Here is a 26,466-nt window from a genome sequence, read left to right as displayed (position 1 = left end):
CGTTCGGGATTCAAACCTGTGTTCGGACTGTCGTGTTTCTTGAATTTCTTGTAATCATCAAATGTCGTTGTTTGGTCCATCAGTTTTTTTCTCGGTTGTACAATGGAATTCGCGCAGTTTTCAGCTCAGTGTGGAGTCCAGAGGGAGGACTCGCTCACTGAATGATCTCTCAAGAAATCCCGGGTGAGATTCAAAAGGTGTCTTCTTCAACAGCCACGACACGTCTGAAGACCTCTGGATTTCCTGAATATGACATAAAATTAGTTCAAATCATTTGGTAGTTAACAGAACTAAATGCTTTAGAGGTACATTTAAAACAGCAGAGCAACACCGTAGCACTTCGAGTGTGCCTGAGTTTAATTGTGTGAACTTGGCTCTCTATGAACATGAGCAAAGAGTTCACATTCAACAGAAGACTGCAATGTGAGCACAGAAATATAAAACACCTGGAGATGCCGGGACCTCATACATGCGAAGCATGCGCTCTACCACTGAGGTATATCCCCAACAGACTTATTAACAGAACTGAGATGTGCTGATGCTCTCTGAACACAATCCACCACTAACGAAGGATGCCTGCAGTTTCCCACTTTTGTGATTCCTCTACTACAGAGTAAATTCATAGGAATGAAGAAATAAGGAAGGAAAAATAACCGCATCGAAGCTTCCAGAGATTGGTTAAAATGAATCCGTTATTTTTATATCCAGTCACATGGGCGACGATGATTGATTTATCGACAGGGAGTGCTTTTTTACCTCCTCACTCGACTACCTTGATTAAACTACGCATAGAACAACAGCAGTACATTTTTCATGGACCGACTTGTTTTGTACAACTCGAGTGATAAAGTCCTGTCTGCAAATATTGTAGAAGAACGAAAAAGGGCGAAACAACGCTCCAACCACAGGAATGGTAACAGGAAGGATCATGTTATTTAATATGTCCTTTGGAGATGCCTTGTCAACGCACACAGGCATTAGAGCTGGACAAATAATTGATAGTGCTGTTTGTAAACAATCATGAAACATGTTATTTCTAAACCAGGAAGAAAGGAGCAGACTTAAACTTTAAGAGACAGAAACGACACCTTATCACAGCTAACATTAATTAAAATGACATCACAATAAAAGTGCGGAGCCTTGAGTGAATCAAATTAGTTTTCATTGGACGTCTGTCTCTTCATAACTTTGTAGGTGAGAGGGAGGATTGCAGAAATGTGCCGGTGTTTCTCAGAAGTGCGTTGGTGGTATAGGTGCCTTCTAAATAATCGAGCCGGGTTTGAATCCCGGTAAGTGCATCCCCAAATCTTTTCAAGAAAATCTGTGATCCGGTAACATATCTTTTGAAACTAGCATTCAAGGTAGGATACGTGTTCTTAAATACCAAAAAACTCTATAAGGAAAAAGCAGATCTCTGTACACAAGACGGCAGTGCGATCTTAGAATTCCTGTGTTGTTGACGGATTCAGACTCCTTCTCAGAGGTCTTTGCTCGCCAAATAACTTTGCAGCTGAGGAAGAGCATCCCGGAAAATACCAAACACAACCAGAGAGTGTGTTGGTTGCTCTTGCTCTTAATGCAAGGAGCTGTTTTTTTAATCATTATTAACCAAAAACAGCAGCACAGGTAGATCGCATTTGTGATTATGTCACTTCTCTGCTTCAGCAAGGTCAATAAAAGACTCTGAAAGTAGTAAAGCAAAACTGAACTCAAAATCATATTAGGAATTCTGAGCGATATATCTATACAGGTAATCCAATAAGAATGTTGAAATATTTGAATATCATCTCTCTATATATTTCGCTGCTTTTTACCAGGAGTAAAACTATTGGATTGAAGGAATGCTAACCGCTGGGTTAAAATGTATAGCTGTTATTTGGAGAAATCTGTAAACTCGTGATCTTATATGTTTTAAAAGAGAGCACAGGAAAAAACGACAGTGCTGATTATTTTCCGGAGACGGAGCACTGATGACCTATCTGAGCTGATTGATAAAGCCCACCCAGTGGATACTCTAGCAGAACGTCAAAGAACATTCACCTCTGTATCTAAAGAAACCACAGGAACAACATCAGGAAGCACAATCAATTCCCCTTTTATTTTTTTCCTGTAAGGTATGCTATGTGAATTCATGAAGTTAATCCTCTGATCTCTTTTGAGCACGAACAAAGTATTTCTGATGGAGCGCTATGTTCAAAGATAAGCTATTACCCCTGCCAACGATTCGGCGTGAAGAATTAAAAGTTTCACAGACAAAAGCAGCTCACCACCACAGCCAATATTAAATGTACTGTACTTGCCGGTACACTATCATGTGCACTGCCTCAAAAGTGATCTCGGCAGATGTTGGTCCCTACATAAAGCTGAACATGCCAAAGAGAATTTCTGTTGAGAAAACAAAATATTTTTTTTCTGCCTTGATGTTAAGCCTGTCTTTTAGAAAGTATATCTCTAAACACCTCCCGCAGCCTAACAAAAAGCGCTTTTAATGATCATATTGCAGGTCTTAAAACACTAACATTTGGCAACGGTGGGATTCGAACCCACACCCCCAAAGAGACTGGAGCCTAAATCCAGCACCTTAGACCACTCGGCCACGCTACCTTCCTCCATATCCATCTTCCTCACATTGCTGGCTTGGAAAATGCCGGGGGCTTCAGCTCTTGTCGTCGGATCTAATGATATCATGACATGTGGAAATGACTGCACCTTCATCTTCCGAGATGCTTTCAATAGCACAAATGCTACTTTCACCGGCACAAACATAGCAATAACGAAAGAGGTGGGTTTCATCCTTTGTGCTGTTTGTAGGGGCGCAACTCTATGTCAATCTACTGACTTGAAGAGCAAAAATCTAAATCCTCTGCTATTACTGTTGCTTTTTTCATAGTTTCTTTAAATCCTTCATTTGAACATAGATTTTGAAGGATATTGATGATAATACCACATAAATTGTGGTTTTCTTGTGATCGCCAAATACCAGCAGTATTTTCAAATACCAGCCTTTTTTACAGTTCCTTGCGTGTTTCACAAGGTATAATAGCCCCCCTCGCATCCTCAGCTAACATATTTTAAAATTACAATAGATTATACAGCATGCATGTTTACATTTATATTAAAATTAAAGTAAATATACCAGAATACAAACAGTGCTAACCCAATAATTCTTGTCAGGTTCTCCAACAAATCTGCGTTGTTATTTTAACATGTTTCAGCTGAGGGTGCAACAGGAGTATAAATGAATTTTCCCGCCAGCCGTTCAAAGACCAAATTCCATGAGTGAACATTATTTTCTCAGAAGTTGCCGGCATTGGACTTTGCCGGTGGTAATGAATTATGTCCACAACTGTTGTAGTAGTTCCTTCTTGAAATTCGACACGTGCAAAGCACTCGTAATATCATAGGTGTTAAAGTTCGCTGAGTCTATTCAAGTCATGGTGTGTATCCCTGCCTATGATTGGGAGACGGGTAGCTTTTTTACACTCAGATTCCAATCTTCAATGCTTTGTGTGAGAGCTTACATAACTTTCATTTTCTCACATTTTCTGACAACTGTTCCAAAGGGGCACCCTGTCAATTCCGAATACTTTTCAAAAATCTGCCTGCATGTTTGATTATTGTCATTTGATTTAGAAAAAGTTCAATATTGATCATAACTAAAGAAAATAATGATCACGAACAAAAAAGGGATAAAGATGCGAGTCGATCTTGAATCACAGCTGGGTGACACGGGCTTCTGTTCTGATATGGTTGTACGAGAAACAGGAGGAATCGCCAATCTCCTATAGAACATGAGTTGAATCAGGAGTGAGACATTTCGTATACTCGTGCATATGTCAACGCCTGACCTACATCGTAAAACTAACATTAAGTTGTCAGAGACATACATTTATATACAAACAAGAGACAGACCAAGTACTAATTCTACATTAGTCCAGGTGGGTAAACCTGAACTAACTAACTAATAAACCTATTAATAATTCTATATTAATGTGTCCTACACTGATCAGACTAATTGACATGGTCTGATTCAGAGCCTGTGCAGTTCATGCTAATTACAACAAGGACAGTTCTGAACCCTCATCACCGAACTGAGCACAAGTTCAGCTGTTCTCCAGTTTTGTTACGCATGGTTTTTCATTGCAATTGAGTTCAGAGCTGGAGCTGAACTCCAGACAGTACAGTGTTTTGGGTAAGTTGTCGAAATTCGCATGAGGCTGCAGACAACTTACCCAAAGTGTTTTCTATAGCTTTCAGGTGCAGTTCATTTATATAAAAGAATGTAAGTGGTATAAACGCAACAAGCCAGACGGCAGTCGAACCTATAATTTTCTGATGCGAGGCCTGATGCGTTATTCATTACGTCACTGACCCTGCTATTGTAGGGCTAAAAAAACACGTTTTCTACATTTTTGTCTGTTTAAAAATCACTCTAAAAAAGACAAAGGGTTTGTATGTCGCGCTAAAATTCCGCTTCATTTCGAACGCAAATAAAAACCGTTTTGTTCCAAGAAATCATACATTTGTCACATCCTTCATACTATACTTCTCTCTTGTATTAGTAAAGCATTTTGATTTAAACTGAACAATATATGAAAGGTTTCATCTATACACTTACACATAATAAGTATACGAATAAATACTCGGAAGAAGCCGCAGCTCAGGTATTAGAGAGATTTAAAATCGGATCGGAGGATTTAGAGTACAGAGTGCAAACCAACAGCTGACAGCTGATTTCCTCTACTTTGTCCCCGTGACATCATTGTCCTGCTCGCAGCCGACCCCGACACACGTCTGGTTTTTGTCACTGGGCGCACACCCTGCGGTCCATGCGGGTCCTAATACCCCAGTACAATGACGGGGACACTAAACTGTAAACAGGTGCCGTTCTTCGGCTGAGACGTAAAACCGAGTTCCTAACTCTCTGTGATCATTCAGGAGAATGGTGGTGGTGGAGGGGAGTCCCCATTACCTGTAAAGCGCATTGAGTGGAGTATCCAGAACAGCGCTATATAAGTGTAAGCAATGATGATGATGATGATGATTATTATAATGTAAAATGCAATAAAAAATCAAACTTTGATTCAAAATAGATTAATGTAAAAACTGATAAAGCTAATGCTTTTTTCAGGGCTATATCTACTTTTTTTTTTAAAAAAGCGAAGTCTGTCGCGATTGTGAGAGTTAGAGAATGTGTTCCAGCGGGTGCCTTCATATCATGAGCGTCAGTCTCGCCCGTAGCTGCGAGAAGGTTAAAAGCACACAAGTGATCTGTAGACGATGTTCGGGGAAGAAATAATTCTGTTTTCAGCACAGGGAGTGAGAATGAGCTCAGCCCGGCTCCCAGCAGAATCCATTCTGGTTTGGTTACTGTTAGACTGTGCGTCTGAGGCTCTTTGGATCGCAACGTAAAAAAACAATTGCTCACATCGTGTGACTTCCACGACAGGAAGGAAAGATATCACTTAAAAAAATCAGAACTGAAGATTTGGATCCTGGGCCTCAACTTAAAAATAAACAGAGTTTAACGACAGGAAATTGATTTCAGTTGTCAGATCACGTATACGCATACCTTAGCTTTGTGCAACAACCTGAAACTTTCAGGTACCATAAATAATATTATTGCTAAACATATGCCATTCTAATCTGCAAGCGACCAGAATATAGAATACAAATTTTTGTATAAAAATGCATTAAGTCCTGTTCTACACCTGCATGCTTTGGAAGCACTGGCCTACCTGTATCAAAATATCAGATTGTGTTTCTGCAACATTTCGTGCATAGTACGCCATTTTATCTAAAACAGTCACAACGAGGGCTTTACATGCAGTCTGGGGTATTTTCCCCTTTTATATTTTTGCCACTTTATATCGAACCTGTTATACTCCCAGAAGTGCACAGTAGCTTGTACAAAAATGTACAATTCACCGCTGGTATAAACAGATGTGTGCCGTGTTTGCCTTTGTAAGCATTTGTTTAAAAAATAAGTTCACAATACGATAAAAACACAGAAAGCACAAACTTTATAATACAACGATAAAAAATCAATACCAAATCATTATGCCAATTAAGTAGCTATCCTTTGAAAACAGAGAACACCTTTATATCTACAAAAAACTTGACATTTGTATGTTTTTTGAATTACAAAGCAGACAGTGTAGTCCCTTAATTCAAAGATCAGATCTTGGCCAAAACAAGACAATCAAACGTGGGCTGAATTCGGAACAGGAGCCTTTGCTTCGTCAATTATTGAGCTTTTGATCAACGTCTGAATAAAACAGATTTGCTTTTTTAACTCTTTGATTAAAGTACATGAAAAGCACCTTCCTTCGAGCTGGAATCAAACCAGCAACCTAAGGATTCCCTGCTGACTTCACTACAGTCTTCTGCTCTACCAACTGAGCTATCAAAGAGATGCTGCGGTGTTGCTCTCTGGCACATACTGCCCAATGAAGTAAAATGTGAAATGGGTGATTTAAATCCCATTTCGACATCAAGTTTCCAACTCATTTCCTTAGTCTCATTTACCTTGAATTTAAGCTACGAACCAGGATTCTACTGTATAAACTTCCAGGGATATTACAAAATGTTTGATGGGGCATCAATCATTCCAGGCGGAAATTGATTCCTTTTTTTTTCTCAAGGGATCATATTAAACATTTCATTAGTATCGAGAGGAGGATCACCAGTAGACACAAAACAAACAGTTTCTTTCTGTCTTTATTAGAAAGTAGCGTTTGTGCTACATTAATAATATTTTTGTGGAAATAAAGAAGTTGTAAATTTTAAAAAATTATATTTGAATCAAAATGTGGTTTTGAGTTAAATATTAGCGTGTTCATGTAATTAGTTTGTGTTTGTCATTACTATATATATTGCCATGTTACCAGAATTTGTAACTGAAGTTTACTAGTTGTGTTTTTTATGATGATTAGACATTTGAATACAATATTGTATATAATGTATAATTTGAACTACATATTGTTCAGGTATGAATAATTGTATATTTTAAGAATACATTTCTAAAACAAAACTAGTTTCTACACCTATAAAAATCTTTCTTTGATGTATAATAGACATGATAATGATAATGTTTCTTTATTAGTCCTATACAATTTCTTGCATTAGGAATGCTTTTTCTCCATGGAGACACAGACACAGAGACAGGGAGAGAAGCTTGGGGTCAGAGCGCAGGGTCTGCCATCGTATGGTGCCCCTGGAGCAGTTAGGGTTAAGGGCCTTGCTCAGGGGCCCAACGGAGTAGGATTCCTCTGCCGGCCGCAGGATTTGAATCAGCAACCTTCCAGTCACAGGTGCAGATCCTTAACCACAGAGCCACCGATAATGATAATGCTAAAGAAAGATGTCTATTATACATCAAAGATGAGCAGTGTGTGTCGTGTTCACAGCTGATAACTAGAAGATGTCTGGAAGAGGCAAAGGCAGAAAGGGACTCGGGAAAGGAGGCGCAAAGCGTCACCGCAAGGTTCTCCGCGACAACATCCAGGGAATCACCAAGCCCACCATCCGCCGCCTGGCTCGCCGTGGGGGAGTGAAGCGGATCTCTGGGCTGAACTACGAGGAGACCCGTGGGGTGCTGAAGGTGTTCCTGGAGAACGCCAAGAGGAAGACCGTCACCGCCATGGACGTGGTGTACGTGCTGAAGCGCCAGGGTCGCACCCTGTACGGCTTCGGAGGCTAAACAGGAGCGGAGCTTCACTACCGGACCCTGGCGTATGACCCAGTGACATTTGTCACTGCTGAGGTTGCTTTATGGGTCTATTTTCTATACTGTGCTGATCAATTGGAAATCAAATGGCAAAAAAGACCCGTTCCCACACCTAAGGTCAAATATTAGGAATCAAAACTGCTCGAGTGTATGGAAGCACACAGCTTTATCACGATTTCCAAGTGCAAGATCTTTTTATTCATAAAAGACCCTATTTATGTTGTATGAGAAATATTAATATTAATACAGAATCTTTTTTCACCAAATAAATGGGCTTCCTGACTTCAGAAAGCCTTCTAGACAAATACTAAAAGAGCAAAAATTCAATTTGGTAAATGAAATGAAAACACATATCCTACCAAACCTTGAATACAGGCCATTCAGGATGATAATACAAAACCATTTATAATTCAACAAATAAAGCCTGAACTGGTAATCACCACTTATCATAAAAAAATAAGTAGCAATACACAGTAGGGGACTCTTGGGTGCAAGTTAAATCCATGCAAGAAGGGGTTAAGTGTTATATTTCCAAATCAGATATGCAAATGAGAGATCTGGCCCAGCCAATCTCAAAGCTCCCTTGGTCTGGAATGGAGCTGCTCCCCTCTTCTGGTTATTCACACTGGAGTTAGGTTACATATTAGCACATTTCATCTAACAGTTGCTCCAGAAACAAAAAACGTAAACAAATGACCTGGAATGTGACCACACCTATGAGAATGTAGTTCAACAGATAACTTGTAAACCTTGTCATAAGATTTTTTTTGTTCTACAAAATATACTTTATTCCGCAAAAAAAAACATCTCAAAAGGAACATCTCACACATATTAACACTCCATGTAATAAAAAACAACGGCGGAACGGAGATTGATTGTCCGTTATCAATCTTTGCAAGTGGGGGTGGATTTGTGCAATTAAGAGAGTCCCTCCAAACCTACCACTCGCTATTGGCCTTTAATCCCTGTATAGGGCCCAAAGTCCTTTCCAGAGCTCCCTCGCCGTGGGGAAACCCCATTTGGCGACGTGGCGCTTCGCCCTCCTCCTGAGGTCCACCAGGATCCTCTCCTGCATCTCCCTCGCCCCCCACTTTATGTTGTGCCGGATGAGAGTGTTCCTCGCCTTCCACAGTCCTTGTTTTGTGAGGGACAGCAGCAGCCCCCGCAGGTCCTGTGTCCCCTTGTCCACTCCGGTGGGTGCCAGCCCACAGCAGAATGTACTGGTAACTGAGCACCGCACCCGTTCCCAGGAGTTGCATAATGTTGTCCATTCTGCCCCACACCGCCTTGGCGAAGGGGCAGCTCCAGAACACGTGTTCCTGAGTCTCCTCGACAAAACACGTGTCCCGGGGGCTAATGTGGATTCCTGGAGATCGAGTGTCTGTAGAGGACCTTTCTGGTAGCCAGTCTCTTGTGTTCAGCCATCCAGTTGAGGTCCTTCAGTTGGTTGTCAAGTTCTTTGGGCTGTGTCCTTTCCCAGACTTGTCTGGGAACCTGCAGCCTTTCGTCAGCGACCAAATCCCCCCTCACCTCTTTGTACAGGGCTCTGTGGTTGGTGCAGAGCTCTGGCTGTCTCGTGGCCTCGTACCTCCTGCTCCACTTGACAGCGTGGATGTAGAACTCCAGTCGCATCTCTGCCTTGGGCCCAGTGTTTGACCACTGGACCAAGTGCCTCATCGGGACGGAGAGCCACAGTCTGACAAAGTACTGGTACTTGTGGCCGATGGGCTCCCGCAGCGCCCAACAGAGCTTGCAGTAGACGATGCAGTCGAGTTTCAGGGGAAATGTGGGACATCTCGACCCCCTTCCTCGACCGGCTGACACATCCGGTTTCTCGTGATGTACTCGTACTTGCCGCCCCAGACGAAGCCAAAGATCATCCCTTGCAGCACTCGTCTGAGTCTGGCCGGCAGCGGGTACACCACCGCCAGGTAAACCAAAGCCGGCAGGATGTCTGCTTTCAACACCATCACTTTCCCTGTGTAGGACAGCGACCGCGTTTTCCACAGACCCAGCTTTGCGTTCACCTTGGCGATCCTCTTGGTCCAGTTGTTGGTCTCGTTGTCCTGGCTCTGGAAGGAAACCCCCAGTATTTTGAGGGGCTCCGTGCAGAGCTCGAGACTCTCCGGCGCCATTGTCCTGTGCTTCCAGGGCCCGAAGAACTTCAGTTTGCTCTTTCGGCGGTTGAGTTTCGACCCCGAGGCTCTGGAGTATTGCTCCATGACCTGCAGGGCCCTCCTCAACCCCCTGTCCGACCTCAGGAACAGCGTCGTGTCGTTGGCGTACTGGGAGATCTTCAGGGTTTCCCCCACGCCTCCCGGTATCTCCAGGGTCCCGTCTCACCGTCTCTGCTAAGGGCTCTTGAAGAGCAGGGAGATGATGCCCTCCCTCATGGTGTCTCCGAGTTTCCCCCGGCGGAAGATCTCCTGTGCCACTTCCACCAGATCTGCCGCCAGGGTGTCCCAGAAGCAGGTGTAGAATTCCTTGGGGAGTCCGTCCGGCCCCGGCACCTTGCCATTCTCCATGGACAAGAGCGCCGCCTTCAGCTCCACGGCCGCGATCGGACCCTCCAAGTCCTCCCTCACCTCCTCCAGTACTCGTGCCTTCAGCTCCTCCCGAAAAGCATCGCCTGCCTCCACCTCCGTCTGCTTTTCTGAAAAGAGCTCCTTGTAGAAAGCGGTGGCCACTTCTACCTTGTCTCTCTCGTCCAGCACTTCCTCTCCATCTCCCCGTCTCAGGCCGTGGATCACCCTCTTTTTCTGGGCTCCTCGGACCTGATTGAGTTTGCGGAGCCTCTCCTTCAGGTCCCGTGCCCAGACTGAATTGAAGGCTCCTCCCCCGTTAGCCGAGCTGTACTCCTCCTCTAGTTGTCTCTGGAGTCGTGCAGCTTCCTTCCTCTCCCTGGCCGCCTTCCGTCTGCAGTACGTCTGCGCCAGCGTTCGGGTCCTGTCTTTCACCGACTCCCACCATTCCACCATGGAGCTGTAGCCGTCTCTCAGATCGACCCAGCTCACGTAGTCTTTATGGAACAGTGCCTTGAAGTCGTCTTCCTCCAGTATCTCCCGGTTCAGCTTCCAGTACCCACGACCGAATGCCGGCAGGTTGGTGTTAGCCACCACCGTCAAGCGCTCGTGGTTGGAATACCACTCCGGGGATAACGTCGCCGACTCCAGGGAGCAGGTTGTGTGCAGAAAGATGTAGTCCAGGCGGCTGCACACTCCCCGGGAGTTTTTCCATGTTGTTCCGGCGTCGTTAGGGTGGCACCGTCTGAAACCGTCTACCAGGGAGAACTGCTTGAGTAGTGACTCCAGCTCTGCCGAGCTAGCGTCGCTCCCCTTCTCCCGGTCGATGTTGAAGTCCCCGCCAAGCACCACCTGTCTGTTGGTGGTGCAGCAGCTGGCCAGGTCAGCAAACACTTCCTTCAGGATAGAGGGTTCTGTTGGAGCATAGACGTTAATTGCTCTCAACTTCTGCCCCCTCCAGTCGATGTCTGCGACCAGGATCCGGCCCTGCACCACCGAGAAGGAGGAAACCAGCGTCATCTCTGGGTTTCCGAGGAGGATTCCCACTCCGGAAGAGTGGACCCCTCCTACGCTCCAGCATGATTCTCCCTTCGTCCATTCCCTGGTGAATGTCAGCTTGTCGTTTTCATCCTTCTGGTGGACCTCCTGTAAGAAACAAACTGAGAGGCCAGATCATGAAAGACTCCCCGTCTTTTCAACGGGTCTATTAGCCCTCTCACGTTAGTTGTTAGAAAGGTAAGTTTCACAATCATGATTAAACAAGTGAAAGTTGAACCTCCTCTCTTTGTGCTTACAGTGGAAAACTTGGGAGTCTACATCTGGGCACTGTTTAGCCTAGATGTAACTCCTCTCGTTCGGGTCCTGGGGGGAATATGCTGGGCTCCCTCCAGGTCTCGCTGGGGACTGAAAGGTAAACATGCTGGACAGGTCCAGCCCTACCATCAGTCCCAGCTCCAGGGCGGCTTCAAAGTAATCCTCGTCTTCCTTGAGGATACTCTCCACCACCGCTTCGGGAAGGCTTTTTTCTTCCCTTTCTCCAGGAGTTTCGGGGACCTCCAGTTGCTCCTGGGCCTTGGGGGAGGGGGTTCCGACTTCCTGGGCTGCCTCTTCCTGTTGTCCGTGGGACTCGGGGGAGGGGGTTACCTCTTCCTGGGCTGCCTCCTCCTGTTGTCCGTGGGACTCGGGAGAGGGGGGTTCTGTTTCCTGGGCTGTCAGTTCCTGTCGTCTTTGGGCCTCGGGGGGGAGGGTTTCCATTTCCTGGGCTGCCTCCTCCGGTTGTTCCTGGGCCACGGGGGAAGAAAGTTCCTCGTCCTAGAGGAAACGGTTCTCCCTTACCACTCTTTTCTTTTGTCCTTCCGAAGGTGGATCCGCCCTGCATCTCTTCTCCCGCTTTTTCTTTCCCTTCTTGCTGGGAGTTATTAGGGCCCTTTCTCCGGTCAGCCATTTTGTCCGTCGTCCTGGCAGCCATCTTGTGGCACTGGTGTGGCTGGGGGTGTGGCCTCGGCAGTTTCGGTTCTCTGCAGGGGAGGTGCGGGTTCTTTGTTCTCACCTCTCTCCCTTTGTCTTGAGACCGGTTTCTGCCGGCCGGCTTCCACCACCTGCACAAACGAAGGTTTGCTTACCTTGCATTGGTGAAGGAGGTGTCCCTCGGCGCCGCATCCGTTGCACTTTTTGGCTGCCCGGCAGGTTTTAGCCAGGTGCCCCTCTTTGTTACAGTTGTGACATCTGACGATGTCACACGTGTTCTCCTTGTGGCATCCTGGGGTAGTAAAGGTACCCCCTGTCGGATCCGAAGTTGAAGCGGGCCGGGGGGTGCTGGAAACCGTCGACGCCCTCTGGGTCCTCTTTCAGGAGGACTCGGTACTGGCGTTTGCCGTACCAGACGCCGCAACTGTCCCTGATCTTCGTCGGTTTGCCCACCACAGTTACATACCTCCCTAGGTACGCTGTTACCAGTTCCATTGGTTCGTAGGGGTTGTATGTGAGGACTGTGATGGTCCTCTGGTTTGTCTTCCTCATAGGCTCCGGCTTGAAATCAGAGAAACCGGGGTGCTTACCTTTTTCTCTGATCATTTTCGTTGCCTTTTCATATGAGGCGTCCGTGGCCATGTAGGCCTCCATGTATCTCTCTGCCTTGTTGTCTTGCAGGCAAAAGAGATCTCCGGCCACCAACTGCAGGATCCCTCTCAGGAAGGTAATGAAAAAGGATTTCGCTTTTGGCATCGTCTCTGTTTTCTTGGTCCAGTGGAACCGGATCAGTGTCTTCTTGTCTGCCATCTGGAAAGGAGAAAAAAGAAAAAAGGAGAGAAAGAGAGAGAGCAAGGTCCTGTGGAGAGGAGGGTTTAGCTGCTAAAGGAGCAGCAAGGGAGCCCTGGCCTTTGTCCTTGTGGGCAAAGCCCAGCTAGGTGCAGGCACAGGAGGAGAGAGAGAGAGGGAGAGGAAAGTGCCTCCGAGTCTCGAGGAAGAAAGTCAGAAATGCGGGGAGGCCACGAGTACCTACTCCCCGCCAAGAGGCCAAGGAGGCAGAGAGAGAGAGGGAGCGGATAGCTTTTCCGAGTCTCGAGGAAGAAAGCAAGCACTGCGGGCATGCCACAAGTACCTACTCCCAGCCAAGAGGCCAAGGAGGCGGAGCAAGAGAAAGGGGGAGGGGAAAGGAGAGAGCAGAGAGAGAGAACGTTGCTGCCGGATCCCACCCAGCTCTGCTGCTGCTTGGCCTTAACCCCCTAGGCTCAACCTAGGGCGACACCAGCTCAAGCACTCTTCAGGATCTTTGATCGCCTTCTAGAACTTTGGAAAGACAGGAACTGCGGGCATGCCACTTGAACTTGATCTTAGCCAAAAGGCCGATAAAATTGGATTCCAGCTCACTGGCCCTGCAAAACTTAGTTCAAGACTTTAAACTCTCAGACACATATAGATGTATATATCCCACAACAGCAGGATATACATGGTCAGGGAGGAATAGCAGCTCCAGAATTGACTATTGCTTTGTCTCAGAGAGAGTGAAAGTTGTTGGGGTCACTCTTCAGCATGTCTTCTTCTCAGATCATCAGGCTTTAGGGTGTAGAGTGGAACTCCAGGGCGGGACTATCTTTGGCCCAGGCCTCTGGAAACTCAACACAAAGCTGCTAGAGAACGAGGGGGTAGTATCCCGCTACAAGGAGAAACTATCACAGTGGCTGTCCTTGCAGTGTCTGTATGGGTCAGTAGGAGAGTGGTGGGAGGAGGTGAAGGTGAGGACAATGGCCTTTTTCATGGCTGAGGGAAGGAAGGCTGCCAGACGGAGAGGAGTGTTAGCCAGGAAACAGAGGCAGCTGCAGCGTCTCTACACGATGCTGCACAGTGGCTTCGATGTGCTCGAGAATATCACCCTTTTAAAAAAGGACATCCGGAGCATAGCGGAAGAAAGTAGTCGAGGAGTGCTGTTAAGAAGCTGAGTGCAGTTCTTGGAAGAAAATGAGAAGTGTACTCGCTTCTTTTTCAGGAAAGTGGTAGGCTCCACAACTGGAAAGTGTAGTTGATGAGGAGGGACGAGAGAGAACAGAGCCGAGTGCTATCCTCTCCTGCACCGAGGCCTTCTACTCAAGACTGTACAGCTCTACAGAGGTAAAGGATGAAGAAATTCATTTTCTTACCTCAAAGCTAGAAAACGTTTTGAGTGAAGAAGATAGGGAAGTACTTGAGAGGGATTTGACAGTAGAAGAGCTGAGACAGGCTATGGAGAGCTTACAGAAGGGGAAAACTCCGGGTGCTGACGGGCTCCCTAAAGAATTTTATTGCACCTTTTTGGATCTGCTTCAGGATCCGCTACTGCTCCTATTCGAGGAAAGCTATAAGACAGAATTGCTGCCTGACTCCTTAAGAGAAGGCACTATCTCTCTCTTGTTTAAGAAAGGAGCAAAGAATGACATAAAGAACTGGAGACCCCTCAGCCTGTTAGGCGTGGACACTAAGATCCTGTCCAAAGCCCTTTTCCTGCGCCTACAAAATGTAGTGGCCTCACTGGTAGGGAAAGAACAGACTTGTGGGATAGCAGGACGCCTGATGAGCGACAACCTGGCCTTGTTGAGGGATGTCTGTCTGTACTCAGAGGACCACTCCCTCCCTCTGTGCATTTTAGGTGTAGACCTAGAAAAGGCCTTTGACCGCCTAAACCGGCAGTACTTAACATCGGTACTTGAGCACATGACGTTTGGCCCCATCATGAGAAAGTGGATTAACCTGCTGTACACAGGTAGCAACAGCAGAGTAATGGTTAATGGCAATAGATCACGCCCCTTTGAAGTCTGTTCAGGGGTGAGGCAGGGCTGCCCATTATCCCCCTTGTTATTCGTTTTGGCTATGGAGCCCTTAGCCTGTGCCTTGCGCCAGGATCAGGCCATTAATGGGATACCAGTGCCTGGAAGTGGGGGGGGAGAGGTAAAGACATCTCTATACATGGATGACGTCACCCTGCTCCTCTCTGACAATGCCTCAATTAGCAGAGCTCTGCAGTGCTGTGATCGTTTCTCTTTGGCTTCCTCTGCAAAAATGAACAAATCTAAGAGTGAGATTTTTTATCAGAACTGGAGGGAGCCAAAAGAAGGACATGATCTCAGGCTGCAAGAGAAGAGAATTAAGGTCCTGGGGGTGTATTTTGGAGAAGAGATGGGAACAGTAAATTGGCAGAACAAATTGGCAATCTTAAACAGAAAACTGATGCAATGGAAGGACCGAGACCTCACCATGACAGGGAAGGTGCTGGTCATCAAAGCCCAGCTCTTGCCTGTCTTGAATTTTCTGACTTCTACCTTCCCAATCCCACACCGTGTTGCGGCGGTGCTGAGGAGATGGATGTTTCATTTTCTATGGGGTGGGAAGCAGGAAAGACTCAGAAGGGAAATAATGTACAGGCCGCTACTCTCAGGGGGGAAGTCTGTCCCAGATATTGCTACGAAGCTGCTGTGCATTTTCCTGGCCTTTGTGCTGAGAGGCTTTGCAACAGCACCTGAAGCCCGTACCTGGACTTATTTTGCCAGGCTCTGTGTAGGTAGGGAGGTGTTCAGAGTGTGGGGTGTCAGACCCAAGCTGGATGTCCCAATATCTGACACATGCCCTGCAATTTATGGGACAGTTAAAAGTATTCTAAGATCTCACCCAATTGGCCATATTCCCCTCCGAGATGTCAGCGTCCAAAAACTGGAAGATTTTGTTGCACCGCAGAAGAAAAGGCAGACCCCTTGTGGGCATTTTAACATCAGCCCAAACAAGGAAGGTGTGGAAACACACATCCTCTAAGTTTCTGTGCAACATTCACAGAGATTTAGCCTGGAGTGTCGTCCACCAGTGCTTACCGGTACGAACTTTCTTGTATCGTAGGGGCCTCACCCCCAGCCCTCGCTGCGTTAGGGTGGGCTGCGGCGAGGAGGAGACTGTGACCCATCTCCTGTGGTCCTGCTTTTTTGCTAAGGCCTTCTTGGCACAGTTTGAAGATTGGTTGCAAGCTCTCTCGCTCCAATTTACCCTGACCGCTGCTTTCGTCATATACAGCATCTCTCCTGTCAAACTTCCTCCTGACGTGTTTGACAGGATCTGGGCCGTGGTGAACAGTGGGAAAGACGCCCTGTGGAGAGTGAGGAACATGGGGCTGTTCAAAGGCATCGAGGTCCCAGTCAAGGCAGCAGGTAGCCTGGCCCTGTTCATCACTCGAGAGAACTATTACCTCAGAGATCTGTGGAGAGAAGGGAGGGAGGAAGCAGAATATCTGTGGGAAATAGAGAGCATAGGTCAATATCTCAAGAAACTGTGAAAAACATTATCATGTTTAAGTAAAGAATGTGATTTGCACCAGAAAAAAAGAAAATTGTTGCTATGTAACTGGTACCGTGTCAAAATGTAATAAGATGTGATCATATATACTGTGTTAAGTATGTATATTAATGTAAACCTTTCTAATTTGTGATGTCCTGTATTTTTTTGTGAAAAGAAAATAAAGTTCTTAAAAATCCAAATCAGTTCACCCAGGGCGAGGCTCGGCCATTGCACTCCGGCTGTGCTGACCCCTGTGAATTCTTCTAATGTGGGAATCTCGACTGCATTATTTCTGGTAGTGGGGGACTGCGTTGGCGCTCTCCCCTGATGTGCTTGGTCCAATATCAGATACGGAAGAGTTACGACACCACGAGCTGCGATAGGTTCCCAGTTCGAAAGGAGTCGATGCCACTGCTGGTTCCCGGTTTCTTTTAGTTAGAGGTCCGGAGAAGCATTTCAAGTTGGTTACACTACTCCTCTCGGACATTCATTCCCTTTTCAAAGTCAGTCGTTTTGCTGTAGTCTGCATTATTTAGGCTGATTATCGAGGTTAGCCTTTATTTGGTCATGGGGGCCTCGGTACTGTATGCTAATTCTCAAGACAGTTTCACCCGTTTTCTGATTGCTAGGTTCTGTACCAGTGCAGACATGTCAAACAGTGAATGTTGTATCCGTGCTCAATGAATGAAATCAGTAATAAATGAAAATATGTATAGTTATACGAAAAACAAGTGGTTTATTGACTCATCTTCATTTGCAGATTTAGAGGCAGCTTCGATATTCGTTTTACAAACTGTTTTTTTTTATATGGGTCACACACATGCCATAGCAACAAAACATCTCTAGAGATGAGGCTATAGATCACCTTTCCATCCTCCAGGTTTTCCTCCCAAAGCCTATGGCACCAACGGCGACCTCTGCTGGCCGAGAGAGCAAAAGCCTGCAGTAACTGGTATTCCCAGGAAGTCTCCCATCCAAGTACTAACCAGGCCCAACACTGCTTAGTTTCCAAGATCAGGCACGTTCAGGGTGGTGTGGCCGCAAGCAAAAACTATGGTGCCTGACTCGCTACTTGAAGCTGTGTGTGGCTGGGGCTCCGTGCCCCCCGAGCGGGACTGAAGGATTGTTCGTGTGCAACTCTTTGGAAAGGAGCTACTTTCTAAATCGCATTGCGTACCTGGATGTTTTGGCGAATGTGCTCCCTTGTGTTGGCTTGTCCCGCACTGGAGGAGAACAAACAAACTGCACGGAGGAGCACAAGGCAAGTCTTCACAAGACAAAAACCTCCAGTGCACAGCACTCTGAAAACATTTCTGGGCTGTCGCGTGTTTATTTCAGCACATAAAGCGCACCAGTCCAACACGTCGGCCGGGCGCGCGCCGCCTCCGCCCTCTTGTGGCCTTGCGGCGTCAGAGCAAGAGGCTCCTTCTCGCTGCCTTTCCGCTGTGTTGCAGAGCCCCGAGAGGGAACCTGGAGCGCACACTTTGTGGGAGGCAGGGGACCGCATTCGCGCTCTGCCCCCAGTCTCTTGCGCGAGTACTAAATCTCACGGCGCCAGCCAGCGGCCAGGAGACAAGTACAATATCGCGGGACAGGGGGGCCTCGTCATTGATTGTTACATATGAGACAGGGATTAGAAAGAGACCCCGACTGATTGGTAAAGGGGAACACTAACACCAAAGGATTACTCGGCTCCCAGCACTTGAAAAGACCGACAAATGACTCGTTCCCGCCGGAGCTGAATGTACCTGCATGTGTCGTGTCGTCTACTTCCCCCGCCCCGCTGTGTTTGCTGTATTGTCTTTGAAGCCGGCCCCCGAGACGAGACGGGCTGTTCCTGTGCCCCAATTAACACTTTACAGGTGCCATTCCCCGGCATTGTGGCCATTGTCGGTGGTCACACGCGATAAAATAAGGTGGAGGAGAGCGGGGCATGCCCAGCGCCAGACATTCAAGGAGGGGGCTGTGCGAGGTGAGGTGAGGTGTGACATGCCAGAGCCCCGACGCTGCTAATGCGGAGCACTTGTTGAACTGGCATTGAAAGCACGGAGCGAGCCTTCACTGCGGCGGAGCGTGGAAACTTTCTCCCCGCGCTGCAGGAGTTGTGAGCGCTACAGCGGTGCCGAGAGAACAGCACAGAAGGCAGCAGGCTCTGGAGAGCGGGTAAGAGACGGAGCCTTGTGGGCAGGCGAGCAGGCCCATTTTTTGGAAATTGCTGAAAAGGCTCCGGTGTTTGTTCGGTGCGTGGCAGGCGCACGACGCGAGCTTGCGTAGCGATTTGTGGGTCTGGTGTTATGCAAATGAGGCCGAATTGCATCCCGGGACATGCTGCGAATAAGCATTGGCGACTGCAGATGTGTAGGAAACGGCGCGCTCGTTTTCTCGTTTTGCCCACCCTTTTGAGTGTTAGTGTGGCGTGTGAGTGTGCGAAAGAGTGGGCCCAGCAGGAGGCCGTGGCGTGCGGGCCGAGTAGCTGGGCTAGGCTGCGCGCTTTGTGCTGTGGGTCTGGGCCGCTTGCAGGGCCTTATACAACTTATACTTACCTGGCAGGGGAGATACCTTGATCATCCTGTAGGTGGAGTAGTTGGATTGTTTTCTTGTTTTGTGGAAGCAGTTTGTTTTGCAGTTTACGAAATGGCAACTTTTGGATCCCGCAAGAATGCTGTGCGTTTTGAGATTTTGGATGACCTCTTCATGGATCGCATGCAGTTCAGCAGAAAAGTGTTGCAGAAGGAACTTGGCTTTGAACCTTGGCACTTGGATTTCATCTTCGCTCTCCCAGGTCAGAAAGCATTTGAGGTTGTTTTTGCTACCTATTCTCTGTTTGAACGATGTGTGGATGTGTTTGAGGCAAAAAGAGGGAAAGTTCCTGCCCTTGAGAAGATCAACTTGCAGCCTCTGACACAGAGAGAGAGGAAAACAGTGCATGTTGTTATGTTCTCGAATCTGGCAAAGACGGAGGACATTCAAACCTGGCTTAACCAGTACTGCACCGTCCACCATGGAACTGAGGTTAGAGATGTTGACAGAATAAAAACAGGAGCAAGGAAATTCGAGGTTCGTTTGCTACCGGACAATGTAAATGGAGGCTTAAGGCACCTGCCCTCTACAATCCGGCTGGGCACCTGCAATGGCTATGTTTTTTATGTGGGACAACCAAAGGTGTGTCAGCGCTGTGGTGCTGTGGGACACCTGGCATTGTCCTGCACTGTGAAATGCTGCAAGACCTGTGGCAAACAGGGACATTTAGCCTCTGACTGTTCAATGCTGCCAAATTGCAATTTATGTGGCTCGGAAAAACACGTTTTTAAGAACTGCCCTCACGCCTACGCCAGTAAACTCAAAATGAGAAAGGATGAGGCAGTGCTTGTTTCAGCCAAACCGGCCCGAAAATCCAAAGCAAATAACAAGTCAAACAAAGAACCCTTGTTGGACAAAGACTCTCAGCCTCCAGCCAGGATCAGTCCTGCTGTGGCTCCGGGGCTGGTGGAAAAGAAATCCACTACGCCCCCACAACTGCAGACTGCACCAGACAAGAACGAGGGTTTGAAAACCCCCGAGAACAGCGAGGACCCCTCCCCCACTCCTGCTCCTCAGAACGAGGGCCAGTGTGGGGGCCCCCGGTGGAGCGGGTCCAGCGAGGATACCCAGGATTCAGCGGAGCTGCTTTTCTCAGACTCTGCAAGTGCTAGAGATGTCCTCCTCTCCTCCATCCAGTCCATCACGGAGGATCTGCAGCAGCTGGTGGGTGAGGAGGAAGAGGAGACTGGTGCATCGGCTGCACCCCTTTCTCCCCAGTGCTCCCAGGAGCTGGACTTGAGGAAAAGGAAAAATGACTCTGTTTTCTCCCCGAGCGAGGAGGAAGGAGAGCATGGTGATGGGGACAGCTGGAACCCCTCCACCCCTCCCTCTACCCCCTTCCTTGAAATGGACTCCGTGAACGCTTTTACTGCTGCCACCCTGATGAAGGCTCATTCAGAGGATGGCTGGCAGGAAATTGGTAAGAAGAAAAAGAAAAAGAAGTAAATCAAGAGAGGTATAAAAGCTTTGAAGATAGGTGGGATAAAGGGCCTTCTGATTGGTCAGGGGACAACAACAACAGAACCTCTGGCGTGGCCATTCTTTTCAAACGATGGGCATTCAAATTGAAAAGTATTCAGAGGGTCATAGATGGCAGGTTGCTGTGTGTGGATGTGGAATGGGGGACCCTTAACCTGCGTCTAATCAATGTGTATTGTCCTACTGACGTGGGAGGAAGGGTGGAGCTACTCAAAGCACTCTCTCCCCTATTGTTATGTAGCACAGACGTGATAGTGGGAGGGGATTTTAATTGTATCTTAGAGCACACAGATAGGCAGGCTAGCTCTCCGATAAAATTGGATTCCAGCTCACTGGCCCTGCAAAACTTAGTTCAAGACTTTAAACTCTCAGACACATATAGATGTATATATCCCACAACAGCAGGATGTACATGGTCAGGGAGGAATCAGAATTGACTATTGCTTTGTCTCAGAGAGAGTGAAAGTTGTTGGGGTCACTCTTCAGGCTGTCTTCTTCTCAGATCATCAGGCTTTAGGGTGTAGAGTGGAACTCCAGGGTGGGACTGTCTTTGGCCCAGGCCTCTGGAAACTCAACACAAAGCTGCTAGAGAACGAGGGGGTAGTATCCCGCTACAAGGAGAGACTATCACAGTGGCTGTCCTTGCAGTGTCTGTACGGGTCAGTAGGAGAGTGGTGGGAGGAGGTGAAGGTGAGGACAAAGGCCTTTTTCATGGCTGAGGGAAGGAAGGCTGCTGCCAGACGGAGAAGAGTGCTAGCCAGGAAACAGAGGCAGCTGCAGCGTCTCTACACGAGACAGTGGCTTCGATGTGCTCGAGGATATCACCCTTTTAAAAAAGGATGTCCGGAGCATAGCGGAAGAAAGTAGTCGAGGAGTGCTGTTAAGAAGAGTGCAGTTCTTGGAAGAAAATGAGAAGTGTACTCGCTTCTTTTTCAGGAAAGTGGTAGGCTCCAAGTCTGTCATGGAAAGTGTAGTTGATGAGGAGGGAAGAGAGAGTACAGAGCTGAGTGCTATCCTCTCCTGCATCGAGGCCTTCTTGTCACGGACGTCCAAGGGGACTAACCGTGGGGAGCAGGAGGGCGAAAAAAAGACCCATATGCGTAGCGGCGAGACGGGAAAAAGGCCCGGGCTCATTAGTGCAAAGAGTTCAGGAATGCCGTATAGAAACCTGTGCCTCAGGGAGCGGACGTGGGGCGCCCTGGTGCTAGGCGGGTCTCAGGACATCCGAACGTCAGTGCTGAGCGAGGACAGAGTGCAAGACCCTGAAATATTTAGCCCAAGGGAAAGAGAGGGACAGGAAGGACAGCAGACCAGAAACTAGGGACAGGACAGAGAAGGACTGCCCTCTGGCTGCAGAGGGCGTGACACTTCTACTCAAGACTGTACAGCTCTACAGAGGTAAAGGATGAAGAAATTCATTTTTTTACCTCAAAGCTAGAAAACGTTTTGAGTGAAGAAGATAGGGAAGTACTTGAGGGGGATTGGACAGTAGAAGAGCTGAGAGGCTATGGAGAGCTTACAGAAGGGGAAAACTCCGGGTGCTGACAGGCTCCCTAAAGGGGTGTCTGCTTTTACTACTTGCACGAATGAAGGCAAAAAAAAGCCAATCGATGTAAACGAACGGCGCTTTACAGAGGAGTACTGCCTGACTGGATCGTTGATGAACGACAGAGGCCACTCCGACCTCTTTTCGGTTTTCTTCAATGACTTACTAAGCATCTTCTTCACATTCGACCATGCAGGGGAAGCCAGGTACACCAAAGCAAACGCATGAAAGTGCATTTCAAGCAGAGACCAGGAGGGACTTGTTTACACCGAGAGTGGTCGGAGAATGGAACAATGCGCCCAGCCCTGTTGCTGGGGCCGATTCTTGATGAGATCTTGGGCTCACTAAGAGGCCCCCACTGGATGCTAATCTTTCTGTTGTTCTTGCAGGTCCTGCGCTGCTTTTGAGCCAACAGAGCTCGTCCTGGTCTGTCGGCACAGTGCAATTGCAAATGATCGGCTCCGCGTACAGAAGGAACGTGCGTTTGGTACAAGAGTGCATGAAGGCACCGGAAATACATTGGCAACAAATGATCGGTCGCTCAAGACCTCTGTCAAGTACAGGAGCGTGCAAAACGAGGCTGTTTCCGCCCAGGCTCGAACCGGGGACTTTTCAGGTGTTAAGCTGACGTGCCAGCCGCTACACTACGGAAACCTGCAGGTACTGCTGCTTGTGTCTCGCTTGCGTTTCAGGCTGAGAAAGGGAAGCGTCACTTTAGGAAGGGGGCGCTGCAGAGAGGAACAGAGGGCTCAATGAAACAAAACGCTGAAACCCGGGATCGAACCAGGGACCTTTAGATCTTCAGTCTAACGCACTCCCAGCTGAGCTATTTCAGCAGTGCGGCAAGCACACACCCACCTGCTCCAGCCTTCCTGTGTTGCGGCATGAGCGCACCAAGAGGAGCGGGAGAGTGTTGCAGGAACGTCACTCAGAAGGAAAGCCACCCAGCTGTGCCCTCTGAGCTCTGTCCAGCGCATCTTCCTCGCATGGACTCCTGCCTGCGAAGGGCAGGAAACAATTAGCAAGAACAGAACGACACCCCATGGGTGTCTCATGACCACACCTTAGGTTGTGACATGTGCAGGTGTGAGGGGTTGCCGGGCTACTTTGGAGCAGAGCTTGGGCGGAGGGGGGGCGGGAAAGCAGACAAAGAGGTGACACCTCAAGGTCTGCACGATCACAGCTCTCCACCGCCCCAGGCTTCCGCTCGATAAGCTACTAGACACACCCGCCCCTCCTCACACAGACCGTGGAAAAGCCCCCGAGTGGGAGGGCTCTCTCTTCCTCCCAGGAGCTCTTGGACACGACGCACAGACAGGGCGCGGGGAGCCGCCGCCTGCAAACACGGCTCCAGGCAGGACTCCACTCCGCAGGAGCCGCAGAGCAGAGGAGATGAGGGCAGCTTAGCTCCTGTGCAGAGACCTGAGCTGTTGTTGCTGCGGACGCTGTCTTTTCTGCACTCGGGGTAGGAGTGAATGTTGAGTTGCCCTTAGAAATGAAGCAGAGCACTTCAATGGCACGGGTGTGTCTGTGTGCGTGCGCCCTGGTGATTCTGGGAGACAGATCGAACCTGGGCTAAAAGAGAGGGGGCTTAGCCCTCTTCCATTTGCTAGTTCAAAGTTGTACAACCCATTTGTATCTGCTAGGCGGCGCAGTCGTCGTGCACAAAGAACGCTTTGACAAGCTTCAAAAGCAAGTCATTCCGAGTTGGTCGTTTGTGTTTTCGAAATGCTGAATTGCTGGGAAATGCTGAAATGATCTCACGGCTCCTCGGATGTCATTTCTGCTCCGTAAAGGAATCACAGCAAGCGTCGCCTTCCAGCACGGTGGGTCGGGACACGATGCTGGGGGTCGGAGAGTGCGATGTCTTCCTCATTAGTATAGTGGTGTTGTAACAGAAAGAATAAGGTTCTTGATCCCGAGATGAAGTAAAACAGATAAGTTTATTGCATGCAAGGAACAATAAAGCCGAAGTCTTGTTTCCCGCAAGAAACAACAAAACCGAAGTATTGTTCCCCGTACCGGTACAAACTTTTGGGTTATATAGTATCTTCTTCTCCGTTTCTGACGTCACTCGGTCTGATGGTAAAGAGGGGGGTTCATGGTATTTGGCCAGTTTACGAGGTCCTGGCCAAATGGTCAGTTTAAGATGTAGCGGCGAGGCTTATTAATAAGGCCGAATTAAGTGTTTCTGAGCTTTCCCAAATTAGGCCTCATTTCTCTGTTCATCTCTGTGGTGCAGCCACAGAGAAACCATGCAGGCTGATTTAGGGTTCCTTTGATAAAAGACAGCTCCCAAAGGGGGATGCACTTAGCTAAGCCTGGCTATCATGATCAATGGTCATCCATTGGCGCCTATCTGTCTAGGGAGTGCCAGTTGAACATCTGGACTGCATTACTAAGTGTCAGGTGTAAGTGACTCATATCTCACCTTGATCAACCAATCAGGGACTGGTAGGGCCGAGTAACCCACGTGGGACTCTGATGCCCATGGAACTTTCAGCCAATCAATGAGCTGAAGTTCCTCCAGGTAAAAACAGGCAACACAGAGAGCCTGTGAGATTCAGATTCAGTAAGATTCTGAGGAGAATTCTAAAGGGAATTCAAAGGAGAATTCCAGGGCAGGACAGCCCAGGAGCAGAAGGCTCCCAAGGGCAGTACATTCTCGCAGCGCACCTCCTGACCATCCTGAGACTCAGCCCGGACAACCACGGAATGGCCAGTGTGTCCGAGTACCAGAATTTTCCTTTGTTCTAAGAGTCTAGAGTGGAGGTTGCCAGAGAGTAACCAGCAGCAGGCCTCGTGAACAGGTCAGAACTGTGGACAGCTGAATCACTATTCAGAACTAGCTCTTCATCAGGAACGAACCGGTCCTCTTCCTGACTTGCTGGGACCCACAGTCATCTTTTCTCCTGTGCACAAACTGTGCTAGTTAAAGCCAACACTAACTAGCCGGTCAGTGAGCAACAGCACCGCACCGTCGCAAGCCGCACAGCACAGCCTGGCACCGAGCCAGAGAGCGCAGATTGGACAGCAACAGCCTGCAACTGTTTCTTTGTGCCGCAGGAGATCTGAATCCCCAGAAATTGGATGAGTATTCAACTTCACTGCATTACAGCTCGAGAATTCAATTGTTATCCCAACCAGTTGATATCAATTTAATTCCTAAGAGTTATGTACTTGTTTTGAGTATCTAATGTAGAAGTTGTAACCAAGTTCACTTTACGAAATGGTCTTAATGAATGATATACTGAACGTATGTCCTCTTGATATGTGTAACTCTTTGTAACTGACCGAATATACCTTTTGTATTCTGATAACCCTCTCGATAAGATCTGTTAGGTTTACATGCATATTCTATGTATTAATAAATGTATCCTCGTGTATTAGTACCTGTGTGTGCGCGTTGTTTGAGTTATGTCGCATGGTTGAACTCTAAAGCCATCAAAAGAATCAAAAGTGACAGCTCAGTCTGTCAGTCTGAGTCTGACCAACAGTGGTTCAGCCAGACTGGAGCTGGATGGTCAAGTCACCCGCCTGCCAGTGCAGGACATCGCAAAGAGGGGTGTCAGAATCCCTGCCTGCACTGACATGGGCCTGGTGAGTGATAGTAAGTTCAAAGACAGTGAACTAGCTATCCCAGTGCTGGGGCAGCTCCCTGAACCCCTAGCGAGGGAAGGAGGGAGCGAGCAGGTGTCCTACACCTACCCCCAGCGAACAATTGTAAACATGCCGATAGAGGGATTCCTCAATCAGGAAGTGTGCAGGGTGGACCTGAACAGTGAGAATGGGGTAACAATCCCAGATCACTCAGGTGCTCCAGATGACCACTCAGCCGAGGGTCAGGCATGCTCCACCGCTGCCCTGCCCCCTGCAGGGTTCCTAGAGCACAGGCATGGACAAATCGAAAAAGCAGATGCCCTGGAAAAGGAGGAGCAGCATCAGCAGCTGTGTCAGATCTCCCCAGATTTCCAGGATGTTGGTGCCCAAGATGCCACAGGGCATACTGAGGAAGACACCATGTACATGCTGCGCCAGCTTAGAAAGGCAACAGTCACTCAGAAGGAGATGACTGGGATCAGCCACCCGAAAAGACTTTTGGGAGGACTGATTGCTGCCGCCACTGTTGCACGTTTGCTTTTTTTGGTAGGTTTGTGTGCTACTGGCACTCTCACCCTGACTGCCCCAAGAAGGCAGGTGTCAGAGATGCCAGAGGGTAGTGAGAGACTGTATCAACAGCAGCAAAAGTTGAAAGCTTAGGAATAACTCTACTGGCAACTTCCTATGCAACAGGGTTAAACCTTATTCCCCAACCAGTG

General features: G+C 48.0%; 1 protein-coding gene, 3 non-coding genes and 2 pseudogenes across 4 annotated transcripts; 2 read left to right on the top strand and 4 right to left on the bottom strand.

Annotated features, from left to right (window-relative positions):
- Nucleotides 1–2,522: 2,522 nt before the first annotated feature.
- On the bottom strand, nt 2,523–2,604 carry trnal-uag (transfer RNA leucine (anticodon UAG)). The gene has a single exon. It is a non-coding gene; the product is annotated as a tRNA-Leu (tRNA).
- Nucleotides 2,605–7,423: 4,819 nt separating this feature from the next.
- Nucleotides 7,424–7,702, top strand: LOC138243159 (histone H4-like). Its single transcript, XM_069198665.1, has one exon. The coding sequence runs from the start codon at nt 7,424–7,426 to the stop codon at nt 7,700–7,702; it is 279 nt and encodes a 92-aa protein (XP_069054766.1).
- A 296-nt stretch (nt 7,703–7,998) lies between these two features.
- LOC138243781 (U7 small nuclear RNA) lies at nt 7,999–8,054 on the bottom strand. The gene has a single exon (XR_011192399.1). It is a non-coding gene; the product is annotated as a U7 small nuclear RNA (small nuclear RNA).
- Nucleotides 8,055–16,731: 8,677 nt separating this feature from the next.
- On the top strand, nt 16,732–16,869 carry LOC138243692 (U1 spliceosomal RNA; annotated as a pseudogene).
- Nucleotides 16,870–17,479: 610 nt separating this feature from the next.
- On the bottom strand, nt 17,480–17,588 carry LOC138219249 (5S ribosomal RNA; annotated as a pseudogene).
- Nucleotides 17,589–22,910: 5,322 nt separating this feature from the next.
- Nucleotides 22,911–22,983, bottom strand: trnaf-gaa (transfer RNA phenylalanine (anticodon GAA)). Its single transcript has one exon. It is a non-coding gene; the product is annotated as a tRNA-Phe (tRNA).
- Between the last annotated feature and the right edge of the window lie 3,483 nt (nt 22,984–26,466).

This window comes from Lepisosteus oculatus, chromosome 14 (assembly GCF_040954835.1).
Source record: "Lepisosteus oculatus isolate fLepOcu1 chromosome 14, fLepOcu1.hap2, whole genome shotgun sequence".
Taxonomy (NCBI): domain Eukaryota; kingdom Metazoa; phylum Chordata; class Actinopteri; order Semionotiformes; family Lepisosteidae; genus Lepisosteus; species Lepisosteus oculatus.
This window is presented reverse-complemented; position numbering and strand designations above follow the sequence as displayed.

Coding starts and splice junctions, on each gene's coding strand:
- LOC138243159 (XM_069198665.1), top strand. CDS start 7,424: ATGTCTGGAAGAGGCAAAGGCAGAAAGGGACTCGGGAAAGGAGGCGCA.